The 14,786-nt window shown below is 38.8% G+C and overlaps 1 protein-coding gene across 1 annotated transcript in view; it reads left to right on the top strand.

Moving 5' to 3' along the window:
- TMEM131L (transmembrane 131 like) overlaps positions 1 to 14,786 on the top strand; it is an 80,440-nt gene that overhangs the window by 41,946 nt on the left and 23,708 nt on the right. Inside the window, exons 9-19 of the mRNA XM_054383309.1 lie at positions 2,229 to 2,306; positions 4,148 to 4,301; positions 7,165 to 7,223; positions 7,531 to 7,642; positions 8,570 to 8,672; positions 9,322 to 9,475; positions 10,075 to 10,245; positions 10,516 to 10,585; positions 11,511 to 11,628; positions 12,373 to 12,514; positions 13,577 to 13,686. Coding sequence (XP_054239284.1) covers positions 2,229 to 2,306; positions 4,148 to 4,301; positions 7,165 to 7,223; positions 7,531 to 7,642; positions 8,570 to 8,672; positions 9,322 to 9,475; positions 10,075 to 10,245; positions 10,516 to 10,585; positions 11,511 to 11,628; positions 12,373 to 12,514; positions 13,577 to 13,686 — 1,271 coding nt within the window. The remainder of the gene's footprint in view (positions 1 to 2,228; positions 2,307 to 4,147; positions 4,302 to 7,164; positions 7,224 to 7,530; positions 7,643 to 8,569; positions 8,673 to 9,321; positions 9,476 to 10,074; positions 10,246 to 10,515; positions 10,586 to 11,510; positions 11,629 to 12,372; positions 12,515 to 13,576; positions 13,687 to 14,786) is intronic.

Below are 14,786 nucleotides of genomic sequence, written 5' to 3'. Positions count from 1 at the left end.
TGATTGACAAAGCACCTCAGGCAGAATAATAAATTCTTCCCTGAAAAGTGACTTTGGTTCTGTTGTTGATTGGTGGCTTTTGAGCTTTCCTATGCCAGCCATCCTATTGATGCTCCATTGCTCTTTTGGTGGATGAATTCTTCCCTAAACCACTGTCACCAGCAAGACAACCTTTTTGAGGAGAGTGGAGCTCCTTCCTGATGAGATTTTTCATGTTTCAGGATTTTTTTTTTAAGTGGTCTCCATTTAATTAAAATTCAAATGTAAGTACTTGCCAAAACTGGTAACAATTTAATTTGTGTGGCTTCTATCAGACTTCTTTATTCAATTTGCACAGGATTTGAGAATGCTGAGTGTGTATGTGTGTGTGTGTATGTGAACCTATACAAAGTAGAGGCACCATGTAATGAACTGGCAGTGGTTGTACTGCTCTGCAACGCACTAACTTTTCTCCTTGTGCTGTGCCTCTCCTTTTCACTTCACCTCTGGTGCAAACATATGCTGCATAACTCAGTTCTGTGCTCTGATTCATAGAGAGTGATATTAGCAATGCAAATGGAGTTCTTACATTGCTGGGAGATGTGGATGTGGTCCTGCGTTTGTCTTGGAATCTCTGCTTCTGACAGTGTTTTCTTCTCAGACGCTTTACCTTTTCTTCATGGTTACACAGCCACCCTACCAGTGCTGTAAAAGAGTAAAACACGACAGTTATACATCTGTTGTCTGTCTTACAGAAATGAAGACCTTTTTCCTTGTAGGAAAAGTATGATTCAGATTTTTTTTTAATTATTTTTTATAGGAGTGTGGGGTTTTAAACTTCTTTGAACAATGGCATTGAATAAAGGCTAACAACTCCTTATTTAGGACCATGAAAGTTGTAGTGTTCTCTAAAGAACCACTGAGAAGGGAAGTCTAAGCATCAAGGTTTATCTGACCAAAAAATCAAATGCTGAAGTTGCACTTAATATAATCTTACTGCCTTGTTAGAACTCCACTAGCAGTGATGGTCATGAGAAGTTAGTAAGTGGTGCGTATTTTGTAATCAAATGGGGCTTTTTTTCTGCTCCCTAAAATCTGATGAGAACAAAAGCATTTGGAAAAAAGAGGTGGCAGGTGTTCACCGCCCTGTCAAGAGAGCTGACCCAGGGACAGGCTTTGGGTTGCTGCTGAACCACCTTTGCAGATGTTACATCGCCCTCTTGTGTAAAGCTCCAGTCATTTTGGAATGAAACGCATCTGAATTGGGAATGCGGAGTGCAAGTTGCTTTCCTTTTAGCAGTGTGGTTTTAAAACTGGACTCTGTGAAAAAACACTTCTGTGGTAAATCTACTTTCTGCTTAGGTGCACCCTGCCCCCTTCTGCCTGTCCTAGGGAGATACAAAATAGGATGTTGGTTACTTAAAGAAAATTCTTCACAGTTTTCTTTTTCAGCATCAAATTATTGAAATTCCTCAACGTTCAGTTGTATTGACACCTCCAGAAACTTGAACCTGCTCATACCTCACTCAGATATTTAGTTCAACATGACAAGAGAAACTCTGTGTGTGTTTGTCTGTCCGCATCAGTCTCAAAATCGCTGTCTGCTTTTGCTGCAATTAAGGCATTGACAGGGCTGTCATTCAGATTTTGTTTAATTTAGAACCAAGATATATTGTCTGAGCAGTTTGTGCAAGTAATTTGGCAGCTTTTATGAACTGTGCTTGGCTTTGTTGGCATTGTTGGCCCATTAGAGTTATGAGTGTGTTACAGACTGGCACATTCAATGTTTCCCTTTCCAATCAATAAAAAGGCAAACAAATCTTTTGTATGTCCATTTTGGTAAGAAGCCATGTCCAAGAAGCATTATGTTCTTGGCATGGCAACTGTATTTTAGTATCCAATCAGCAAAGAAAATATACAGTAAGGAAGGAAATAAGCTTTTATATTGTACCAAAAAGGCTCTGTTGAATATGGTTTATATTAGAGTTTATGAGGGTTACTTATGTTGATGCTGCATATTTAATGTATAATAATAGTTTGATAAGTAAGTAGATAATGATGGAGTTTCTGAAAATTGAAGATTGATTGTTCTACTTATCTTAAAAAAAAAAATTCCTTATGCTGCTGTCTCCTGCATACACAGCACCAGTCCTATTATCTTTATAAGTTGTGGTGTATGAGTCAGTTTTATATCATAACATCTTCTGAAGCAATGTGCCTGATATTTTCTTCACTTTTCTTTCTTACAGGCAGAAACTATGAATGCCAGTCTCTTACGTGTTCACCTTGAATGCAGTTTACCCAATGATGCATATCGCCAAGCTAAGGTATCTTTTGTCATCATTTTATATCCATTTAAGTCTTCTTATTTTTATCTTGAGTTTAGAGGGGCACTTTCCAGAGTGTTAGAAGTTTTAGTAATAATACAGTTTCCAATGTTTCAGTTTAAAAGGGAGTTGTGCTTTTAGCTGTGCTTATAAAACAGTACCCAGTGGTGTAAATCAAGTGTAACATATATTACACTACAGCTTTCAGGGGAGAGGGGGAGATGGAGAAAAATACACCTACTCCTCCAAAAAAAAATCAAAACAAACCCAACAGACTAAGTATTTTAATGCGTAGGAGTTGTAATTCTTTTAAGGAGTACAAAAGTGATTAGATTCCTGTAATTTCCTTTCTCCAGAAATGTTTCACAAGTTTCTGGTTCACACTGACAAGAGATTCTTGAGTTGAGAGGCTACTGTCTGGGCTGCTTGGGCCACATGCTCAGGTGGCTTTGAAGGTGGCCTTGGTGTTGGGCAGAGCTGAGGAGGGGGAAACCCATTAACAGAAAAGTCCCCTTGAAGAGCTGTTAGAGTTCAGGACAGTAGTTCTCTTCCTCCTGGGCAGTGTCATCTAAATCCTCCTCGGCTCTCTCCTCAAATGTCCTTAACAGTAGATGGGTGTTGGTTCACAATGATGGTAGTACTTGGTGAGGTATTTTGTTGCATGAGATGTACAGGCTCACACCATGGTCTGTGGCACCTTTGTTTCAAGTGTGATGAGGCCCAGACTACCTGGCAGTTTTTCTGTACTTACGCATCACAGTCATCCTGTGCTGTTTTACTCCCATGTTTGATTCATGGATTGCATTGATGGATAAGGCTAGGCCTGAGATGCACCTGAACATTTGAGATTGCACATAGTGCTGTTGCCTGCTCTTTTGATGCAAGCTTCCCAGGGGCACACCATGCCTGTGCTTGAGTCTCCACAGCAGCCTCCTCTTCTGTTCCTGGCAATCATTTCAAGTGCTGAGGATTCTTTTATGCTATGTGAATGGTGAGCTGGCATCCTTTCCCAGAGATGCTTCCCCACTCATACTGTACCTCCTTGCAGCAATTTAGACTGGCTGAAGGGATTTTGCTGCTGCTTCAAAAGAGTATTTTATGTTTTCTTGTCCTCCTGAACAAATTTAGTCCTTTAGGTAGGCATCGAAGCCTGAGTTTAGTGATCTTCATGGTGTGATGTAGGATGAGTTTGTTAGTTGCTGTTGATTACTGAGTTTTGTTGACTTTAATTTTTTGTGAGATGATGTCTGTGTTTTTGTAGCTGCTAAAACTCAACTGTCTAACATCAGTCACTCCTTAGAGAAGGAAATAAGATCCTATTTGTATTTTTCTGAAGCATTCTAGCCAGGCAACAGTGTTTCCCATTCAGAATTGTACATATATGTGGTTTTTTTAATTACTTCAGTAAGACATGGAGACAAAAAGCACAGGATTAGTAAAAGTTAACTATAAACAGATCAGTGAACATGAATTGTCTTCCTACCATTAAGACACATGCATCAGTCTGTTTAAGGCATATTTTATTGAGGGCAGAGGATTTAACAGAGGAAACTGTTTCACAGTCCCTGAGGTGAGACTAAGTTTATAAGTTTACATTCTCTCAAGATTCGGTGTCCTTTTATCTTTGTTTTTGCTGTGCTGTCTCTACTTGCAGTCTCTTTGGTTTCTGCTGAGATTTTAGCAGAGGTCTGAATTACTTCTGTTTTGCCGGCACTTAGGTGCTGGAACCCTTGTCTGTTAGGTAATACCTGTGATTAACTTCTCAAGGTACCTTATTGTAATGAATTTTTTCCATTCCCTTGCCCACCACACACATACCATGTCCCCTTGTCTTGCTCCAGAGTTGCTGTTTTATGTCTGATGACCCAATGCTGCTAGAAATGACCTTAACGGTAAGAATGGAAAATGCCCAACGAGATTTTGTGGAGCAGAGACAATACTTACTGGAGAATCTTTTTATAGTTTATGTAGCGATGGAAAAACCGAAGACCTCAGGTAAGCTGTGAATATGACTGTTAACTGTAATAGAACTCGGTTTTATGCATAAGTTGTAATTTCATGTACTAAATTGAATCACATTCAGTGACTGCTCAATTTTACTAGTAAGGGAAAACAAATCAGTATAGTGAACACAGCCTATCAGCCACTTTGTTTAGGACAGTGTCACTGTAAATGCAGTCGTCATTATAAGGGTGGTGATGGTAAAGTTGTAAACTACATCTGTTTAATTCTTTAGTTCCCCATGCTTATGCATCTGCTTAAATAGTATGGAAATATGTCATAGCCCTTCAATTTCTACAACTGCATTAATTAAATTAACTGTAACAGAATTGTGAAGGCAGAATGGTTTGTACAGTGCTGAAGGTAGTGACTGTTGTGGAAAGTAGGGTAATGAGGTAGTGCAGATGTGCACATCATTTGATCCTTGTAATCTGGAATTCCACAGGCAAAACAATCAACTCCTTGCAGTTTCTCTATGCAGCATTTATTGAGTGAACAAATCTTTTGAATCCAGGGGATTTAAAATTATTTGTAGAGCTTTACAGTCAGTTTGAATAGCTTTTTTCTTTTTTAGACATTTCTGCTGTTTTGACTTTCTGATTTGAAGAAGGACCTACTTAACAATCCAGATTAAAATAATAATTTTTAACACTGTTTGAAAAGGAAATTTTTTTTTGGACAAATTCTGTCCCAGATCTAGTCACAAAACAATATATGCTCTTCCCCTCATGCCTGTTCTGTGATGTGGTATTTACACAGAGCTGAAACTGAAATACCCACGGTAATTCTAGTTTCCCTGCTGGTGAGATGACAGTGATTTGTTATGTTAAGTTGTGGACATACGTTTATTCTGATGCTGATGGAGAATTGTTCACATCTGTCTCATCAAGCATGCTCACTGTTAACACTTGTAATGGTAAAAGTACTAGAAGTGTGCTTTTAAGACTGTTTTTCATTAAATGTAACGCAATTAAGAGTCTTCAGTGTGTTAGAGGTTGCTCATATAAGCCCTTTGGACTTGCTGTTGGTAGGAAATCTTGCTCCATCAGTACTGGTGTGGCATCAGTGCTTGCTTGCCTTCCATTGGTATAATTAAATGAGAGACAGTCTTGAGGAAAAGATCTACCAAAAGGGAGTACAGTGCTGTGCTAGTATACAGTACCTGTGTTAGGATCTAGAGTCAGGCAGCAGGTAGGCAAGGTTGCACAGGTTGAAGAGGAGTCTCTATTTTTAACAGTTGTGGGTATGTGGAGCATCTGCTTACTCACAATCAACATCTTGAACCCTCTTTTGGAAGCTGGTACCTGTAGTCTTGCCTTCAAGCAGCTGAGCAAACCACGCTCAGAAATTGTGCCTGGTGAATTGCAAGAATGTGCTTTTATGTCAGCGTGCATCTACAGATGTAACTCAAATATAAGCAAGGGCAAGGACTGAGGACATCATGGAAAGATGAGCCTGGTCTTGCACTTGGATCACACAAACCATATGCAATGCATCAGGCTTGGGTGAACTGGCTGGAAAGTTGCCTGGTGGAAAAGGACTTGGGGGTGCTGGTTGACAGACATCTGAACATGAGCCAGCAGTGTGCTCAGGTGGCCAAGAAGGCCAACAGCATCCTGGCTTGTATAAGGAATAGTGTGGCCAGCAGGAGTAGTGAGGTGATAGTTCCCCTGTACTCAGCACTTGTGAGGCCACACCTTGAATACTGCATTCAGTTTTGGGCCCCTCAGCACAAAAATGAGGTTGAGTTGCTGGAATGTGTCCAGAGAAGGTAACAAAGCTGGTGAAGGGTCTAAAGAAAGTAAGTCTTACCAGGAGCAGCTGAGGGAGCTGGGATTGTTTAGTCTGGTGAAGAGGATGCTGAGGGGACACCTCATTGCTCTATAGTGAGGTGGTGGTTGGTTTCTTCTCTCTAGTATCAGGTGATAGCATGGGAGAAAATGGTCTGAAATTGTGCCAGGGGAGGTTTAGATTGGATGTTAGGAAATGTTTCCTTATGGAAAGAATAGCCTGACATTGAAATTCCCAGGGAGGTGGTGGAGTCACTGTCTGTAGAGGTGTTCAAGAAATATGTTGATGTGGCACTTTGAGATGTGGTTTAATGGCCATGGTAGTGTTAGGTTGATGGTTGGGCTTGATGATCTTAGAAGTCCTTTCCAACCAAAAGAATTCTATGAGTGTGAGATGTGATAACCACCCCAATATAATAGTAATCTCTTGTTCTGTCCTGCTGCTCTTCTTTTGGTCCTGTGTACAGGAACATAGCTCTGCCAGCAATGAGGGGTGATACCTAGTATAGCTGTACCATCTTAATGGCAGGTGAAAGCTAAGTTATACTCATCTTTTGTTGCTGTAGTCAGTAGGTTACTGTTCTACCAGGTGATAGGACTGTTCATGTTTTAAACCCAAAAGGTGTTGAGCACTAAGTCCAGCTTTGCATTGTCTCCTGAGAACGCTTGCTGTGCAAATTAGGCGAGCCAGGATCTTGTATAGCTGTGTGCTTATATAGAGTAGTTTTTACTGGATTCTCTTGTGCTATTGCTAGTATATTTAAAAAGTTGCAGCATCATCAGCCATCCTTCTTTCCTTCAGCTGTGCCTCCTGTCTCACAGCCTGTGGGAAAGGGGGGGGGGGAAATTGTGCTCCATCATGGATTTAGGAGACAATGAAAGGAGATTCCCTTTTCGTCCTTGCCTTCATGCTTCTGGCCAGGCAGCTTGCTGAGTGGAAGCTCAAGATTGAATAGTTCATCCTTTTTTACAAGGGTAGCTGTTGCACAAAGATTTTTAAATATCTGACAAAGCAAGAGTGCTTCCATTCTTGGTGAACTTACTGCAGTGTTCATTCTTTTGGACAGGTGGTTCTTCAGTAGATGTGTACGTTATGCATTCTGGGGACAGTCTTGTGCACATACAGGTAATTGTGGGCCCACTGGCTTACTCTCTAATAGGAGATTCATTTTGTTAGTGGCAAATATCATGCTTCTGTATTTTTAAAAGGTGCCAAATCATCTAATAGGTCTTTTAGGTAAGAAGTTGTAGTGCAGTGATGGGAATTTTTTAAGACATAGCTGTGAATAAAAAAAATCCATGGATTGGTTTAGGAGATGTGAGAAAGTGGCAGATAATGATTTGCAAATTTGGCAAGAAGACACAGTAATACAGGAGCTACAATAATAATGGTAGTACTATTACAAGGATCATTGTGTCTTATCTTCATGCAGGAAATACAGCAGCTGTCACCAGAAGACACATGGTCACCTCTGGAGTTTCAGCCAGTACTGCTATCTTCATCATCTACTAACTTTACAAAAGTTGCTTCTATTTCTTGTCAAGGTACAGGATGTATAGACTTAGATATAATATGGTCAAACAGGATTTGATTACAAAACAGTAAATTTTTCAGCAGATAAGAGCCCCTGAAAGTTCTCCAACTCAACTTGTCCAGACTTTTTTGAGAAGAAGGATGAATTCTTTTTGCTAATTGTTTCCACCATTTTTGTGTATGTGTGCTTCCTCTTAAGCTGATGGAAGGTTCTAACCCATGCGTATTTTAAAAAGAGGAAGAAAACATTTGCTAAAATGTTAGCTTATTTTACAATAAGCATAATTATTGAATGTGCCTTTTCAACATCCTTTTGTAATTTGTGGTTATTTTTCTGTTTCAAATGTATTTTCTAAAAGGCTATTGTGCTTGGGTGGTCACTTTCTATGACATCTCTTGGCAGGATCATTTAAGAGGTTTGCCTGAGACCAGGCACATTTGTGAAAGAGTGAAGATTTACATTTAAGCATTCCTGACTGCAGCCTGTTTCTTATTCTGACCACTAGACTGCAGTACATAGACTTTAAATGTTTATGAAACAGTCTCCTTGCATAATGACACTGGGACTTATTTTTCCTAGTAAAAAAGGGCAAATAAGAAAGGAGAGACTATACGACCAGTGATTCTTTTTTTTTCCCAGAACAATTTTTAATTTATTAAACGGAGGCAGTGTGCACAGATAAGTAGGATTGCTGTGCCAGGGACATGTGGTTAAAGCTGGTCTGGTTACTCTTTGCAGCCTTATTGTGCATGTGTGTTTTTAAAGCATTTTTAAATTTTTCTTAAAGTAAGGTTTGGAACCTCTGAAAACCTCTGTGAGAATTGAACCAGCAAATGATTCCTATTTTAGTATTCTCTCAAGTCCTCTTGTGAAAATCGTAGTGGATTTGCTTTTGTTCTGTCTGATGTATTGTTCTGTATGTCTGTTCTTTGCCCAGCTGCATCCTGTGACAGTGAAAGTCCTTACGCTGACAAAAAGAACAATCAGCTGGAAGGCACTACAACACTAAAAGCCTGTCTTTCCTGTCCTGTGATGGAAGGGTAGGTTGACAGTAGATTTTTGTTCATTTGTTAACTTTCACCAATACTATCGGAAGAGTATTGCACCCTACTTTAAGAGATAGTTTGCATTGTCACTGAATGATTCCAAAGACAATGAAGAGGCAGCTTCCTGTTGCTTTGTCACCTGCCAAAGCAGACCTGTGACATTTCAAGCAATAGTTCTGTGTATTTTGTCCAGGAAGAATTTCAGCAAAGATATACCTTAGCAACTTGTATCATATGAATGCTGCTTTCACTCTCTGATAAAATTTCCACCATGCTTATTAATCTGACACTGAAGCAGAATAGTTACAGAAAAAATGTGAAGTCTTTACTTCAGTATGCTTTTCCAATTTCATCCAAACTACCATGTTACAGAACAGTAGGCTGTGTTGTACTGTAGCACAGCAAGAGGGTAGAGTGATTTACCTGCCTACCTCATTGATATTGTTCTTGTAAACTTTTCCTCTGATGTTTTATGTAAATATTCCAAAGGAAGTAATGGTGGTCTTTCTCCTTAAAACATCAAAAGAGTCCTGTTAAAGAGTCTTGTTATGCAAGAATACTACAGGTACCTTATGCACAGACCACTCCGTGTGCTCAAGGACAATTGCAGATGTATTGATTGGTTTTCTGTATTTATATACAGGTATTTTGACATAGACCCTTCTGCAGCATTGTTTCATATAGAACCACATCGTAATACTTCAGGATTTTGGTCCATATGGTTTACAAACAATTTTGATTTCAGCATTGAACTGAATGAAGTCTTTGTAGCCAGAGAAACAAAGAATATTTTAAAGGTAAGCTTTACTACTTCTTCATGTAATGTTTTGTCTTTAAGGATATGGCACTTTGACATACAAAAATGAATTTTTGAAGTACTTGGTGTTCTCAGAGCTGGTTGAAATAAATTAAAAAAGAAAGATATACGTAGGCCTGTAAGTCTTAGGTCCTGAAAAGCAATAGACATTATTTACTGTCTGACTTGGTTTTGTATTGTTCTATTAACAACTGTTCTTCCATTTGAGTTGGCAGCTACAGATGCATCAAATTACAGACCACTGCAGCATTTGTGCTGTATAGGATTCAGCATTTCTTCATAGCCTGTAGTGGAAGTCTTTAGTACATAGATGAGCTTTGAAGTTTAGAAGGCAAAGCCAGTAATTTACTTCCACAATTGCTTGATTTAAACCAGACAAATCTGGTTTATGAATAAGCACATGATAGAAGCATCTAATTGGGTCTTTGTATATTTAGATAGGATGGATCAGTTATGTGCATATGTGTGTGCAAGAACAGCAAAAGCACAAAGGAAAAGAAAGTTTACATTCTTAAAGGTATCATTTGCACCAAAAATACTGTACCAATTCTAATTCAGTTGCTGTTTGATTCTTTCTAGATTCTGAACTTTGCTGAACCTTTGACTCTACCTCCAGGCTGCTGGAATGTATTTTCTTTGAAGCTCAGTGTGAAAGACACTGTAACAAATGTGCTTTCTAGTATTTATTTGGCTACAAATGTAGGAGTAATGTTTGAAATACCTCTGCAGATATATTCAACTGTGTCCAAGGTATTGTATTCAGTTGTGTTGAATTATTATGCTCTACAAACCAAACTGTCTCTTAGTCCTGAGAGAAGAACTCAGTATGAGACCATTCTGTGAAACCAAAACCATTCTGTAGTTTGAGAAGTTAAGACCTCAGAGCTGAGCAACAAGGAATTGCAGTTCTTCAAGCAATCTTTACGCTCTTTGATTCGTCCAAGTTATGCACAGAAAAACTGGAATTTATCTTGTTGTTTTGTCACATGGTCAGTTACCATTTTTGTTTTGGTTTTCCAGCAGGGAGATCTTCATTTTGAAGTGATTGCCCACTGTGATATTCAGTGTTACTTGGGAAAGTCTGATGCAGGTGGGCTTGTCCAGTTTTGTTTTTTGTTTTTGTAGGCATCTGTCAGTAGTTTTACTGTAGAAAAATAATTTTAATGTAGCAGGACTTGTAATGAGAATATTGAGATTGTTGATGCAAGTACTCAGGTCTGTCTTTTAAAAACATTCTATTTTCTGGGAATAGATATACGGCTTTGACTAACCTCCACTGAGTACACTATGCAGTGTCTCAAACCTCTAATTCTATTGTCTTGAAATTTGCCTAATTTTTTTACTTAATTTCCAAAATAAGCCATTCATGTTTCCTTTCAAAAAATGTTGTTTTCTAAGTCCTTTTGGCTATGTGAAAATGCTTGAATTAGTAACTTGCTGAAAGGCATTAATCTTTAGGCCTTGCAATTTAATCTTCAGAATTTGAGAAAATTATTAGCAGGTTGGAAAGAAAATCTAAAATGAAGACAACATTTCTGCCAAACTATGGTACTTGTTTTGTTCCCTGATAGTACTTTTTGGTACCTCTGTGCAGAGAATAGTATATTACCATGATACTTCATTGGCATCAGTGGAGAGTTCTGTGTGACAACTACTGATAACGTAATGACTTCTCCATGGTAGCCATTAGAAACAGCAACAGTTAAAAGGGCTTGCTGGAGCATAAAAAGCCTGTACAATACCCATAGTCTGGTCTGCATATAGAACTACTGTCTCTGAGAACAAAAGAGCACTTGTAGATGGTGTGTTAGTTTTTTTAAGCATATCAGATATAGACAATAATATATATACACACACACATGCTCGCGTATATTTGATTTGAAGAGAAAAGAGGTTGCCTTTTTTATTTGTGTGTCAGCACTCTTTGCAGGCATTGTTTACTTGTGTTAGGAAGAAGATCCATGGAGAACCAAATGTTATTTCTGTAAAATATGAAAAATCTGTTACTGTTTTAGCAAATCTACTTTGGCAGAAGAGTCTCTCTCTGAACCGTTCTGCCTGGGATGTGGATTCTGAGCTTGCAAGTGAACTTTATGAGAGGTGGCAAAAAATAAGACGTGGAGAAGCCTGCAGGTCTGTACATAATCTGGTTTGGTTCTTAATTCAAGCCACTACGCTGTTGTAACAAAGAGTATTGGTGTTCTGAAGTATTCTTAATTAGAACAAAACATTTTTGACCTTCATGCACTTAAGTTGTCTCAAAACACCTGGAGTTCCAGAGTACCCCAGATACCCAGCTTCCATTTCAAGGCATTGCCAGCTGTAAGTAAATAGTTCAGATGCCCAAACTTCAGAATATAAATAATGTTCTGACTATAACAACACGACCACAGCTATATAGTGTAGAAGCAGTGAAAGCATGTTTTACCTCATCATTTATGAAGTTGCATGAGTCCCTCATCAACAGATCCTTTTAGCAGTCTTTTCAGGATCAAGGACTTTGAATAGGTTTTTAAGGATTTTAGTCCCTGGCCTGATGGATACTGCATACTGGGGATGTTGGGGAGGAAGCAGTTGCTGTGACTGAGCAATTCTTGTAGAGGTGGTGTGTCAGTGACATCAGAATAAGAAAGCTGTGAAAAACAACAGTTGCGATGCAAGTGGAAAAGTGAAGGTTGAATGCATGTACATAAGTTGGACTTGATTCACTGCTACTAGGTTACAGCTTTATGGGCATTAATTTGTGAAGAACATTTTCAAAGAAAGATTGATGTAATTACAAGGTCATGGCAAATCACGGGGTGGGGGGGAGTTGTTTATTTGAAAGAAAAAAAAGAATTAAAAAATTAACACAGCTTTCTGGTTTTGACAATAAAGCAGGAGAAATATTTTAGGATTGGCTCGCTTTATTCACCAGAAGAAGCCTAAAGAAGAGTCCTTTGCCTTTTTCCTGCCACGGTTGACTACAGAGCCTGGCCTTACTCTCAACTTCAGTGCCACAGCAGTTAAAAGCAGTATGGTGAGGATGCCTGTTACAGTTTTTCTTAGTTGATGTGTTTAGCTTGTTTAACAAATTTTGCAGTTAATAGTTGGTGATGCTTGGCATTTTCATACTACTTGTAGATAGGTCTTTTGAAGTATAATCTAAGACATCAGATTTGTATCCCTTTGATTGTTTGACGAGATCTCTAGCAATCTAGTTGTAGTATTTTGATACGAGGAGAGGAGTAAAGCAGTGTAGGTTTTAACTAGTAATTGCTTATGGTTGTTAAAACTTGCCTTGCATCATTGTATAAGGTATGTGATTGTAGTAAAATAAATGAAGCTAGGGACAGTATATAGGATATACTGTCAGTAATGATGCATCTGGCTATGGGATGGCCTTCCTCACGCCACTGTCTTACGTAACACAAGCATGTGAAACGTTTGTGAGGGATACCAACGCTTGAGAGATCAGAGCAATGTGTCTTCCAACCACACTGACAGTTGTTCCTTTCTTGTTTGTCAGATTTAGACCACTACTAACCTAGCCTGGGCCAGAACCAGTCGCATGGAGATAGTTCTCATATGCACATACTGTGAATTATCTTAATATTCTGTTCATGACTTTTAATTGTCATTATAGTAATGCATATAACCTGCTTGCACTCACACTTCAGTAAGAAAGGGAGGCACTTAACTAACTTCACCTTCTTTTCTGGAAGAGCTTTCTTTATGTCTGCCTGTGTAAATCAAAATCCAAATGAAAGGGTTGTTTAGGGGTAGAGGAGATCTGTATTTTTGTATATGTGGTTCTTCATGCACTCTTAGCTGTTGGGTTTTTTTGTTGTGTTTTTTGTGGTTGTTTTTTGGGGGTGTGGGGTTTTTTTCTTTTTTTCTTTTTGTCAAATGGTGACGTTGTGGTGGCATGTTCTGTTGTTCCGGGCAGTTTTCTGCACATATGGTTATATTACATTAAGACAGAAGCCAGGTTGAAGTCCCTTGAAAATGCAGATCATATTACCAGTGCTGAATTGCTTTGCCTTCCAGTTCTCAAGTGTGTAGTTTTTAAACTATTTTTTTTCCCCTCCAAACTCTTTAGGTAAAATATTTCGTACTAAGAAACCCATCATCCTTCCCAGTTACGTTGCAGCTTCTGCCTCTTTCTTACTACCCTGATCCCCAAGCTTCACTGAGTCTGCTCAACAAATGGTAATGAGTATAACTGTCTAGGGATACTGTTTTCACTTGTATAAGATCTATTTGCCACACTTTAGGATTATTGCTTATTGTTTGTTTTAATGTTTTGAGGTGTAACTGAGGTGGAGACTATGTTCTGACCTGTTTCGGAAGACACAATCATGTTCAGAGCAGCTCCCTATATGATGCATGACTTGTCATAAAACCAAATTGAGCATATTTTCAGAAAGTTTGTCTGGCAGCTGTAGACTGTAATTGGTTGTTTTTTAAGATCTGAGGCTTAGTGCAAACTTGTGCAAGGTGCCCAGGTGAGAAGAGCAACTTGCAGAACTGGGGATGTGCATCTCCTTGCAGCACTGGTTGCCAAGTATACACAATCTGCAGACTGATGAGTAAGGAAGAAAGAACTTTTTTTCCCACCAGAAAAAGGTTTTTTAGCTTTTTCATAGGTAAAAACCCTGCCTTAGAAGAAGCAGCAGGAGCCAGGGAAAAAACGTTCCAGTGCCAGGATTCCCATCATAAATGTTTAGGGTCAACTAAGGAAATGTTTCTACGTTGTTTTGAACTTTCTGTTTTAGAACTGAGAAGATCTATTGAGAAATCTAGGTGAGAGCTGGATGAATAGTATAAAATGGGTACGGTATAAAATAAGCCCTGGCTGTCACACATAACTTTGAAAAACTGTGATTTTTGGTAGCACTGTTAGCTTGGTTGGAGACAGTGGGGACCACTCACATGCCTAGGTGTAACTTGTTTATTTGGGGTCTAAATCCCTGTGTAATTGCTTCCTTAACCTAACTGCTTTACATATCTATGTGTGTGTATATATATGTGTGTGTGTATATATATATGCACATTAATAACTACATCTGTTTGCATACTAAATACAATTTCCATGTAGACTCTTTCTAGTGGTTTGAAATTACATTTGCTCTGAGTTTGCACACTTTTTGTTTACCCAGATCTTAGTTTTTCAGAATCATGTCCACTGTTGGGTTTAATGTCACAGAAAATTATAAGTGAATTTCCAGTTCAGTGACTGGAGGTCCATTGGTCTTTTATAATACAGATTTTACAGATCCTCAGGTGTCCTTCAGTGTAGGTAGAAGCTT

This window comes from Indicator indicator, chromosome 8 (assembly GCF_027791375.1).
Source record: "Indicator indicator isolate 239-I01 chromosome 8, UM_Iind_1.1, whole genome shotgun sequence".
Classification (NCBI taxonomy): domain Eukaryota; kingdom Metazoa; phylum Chordata; class Aves; order Piciformes; family Indicatoridae; genus Indicator; species Indicator indicator.
Note: the sequence above shows the minus strand (reverse complement) of the source record. Positions and strands in the feature narration are given on the sequence as shown.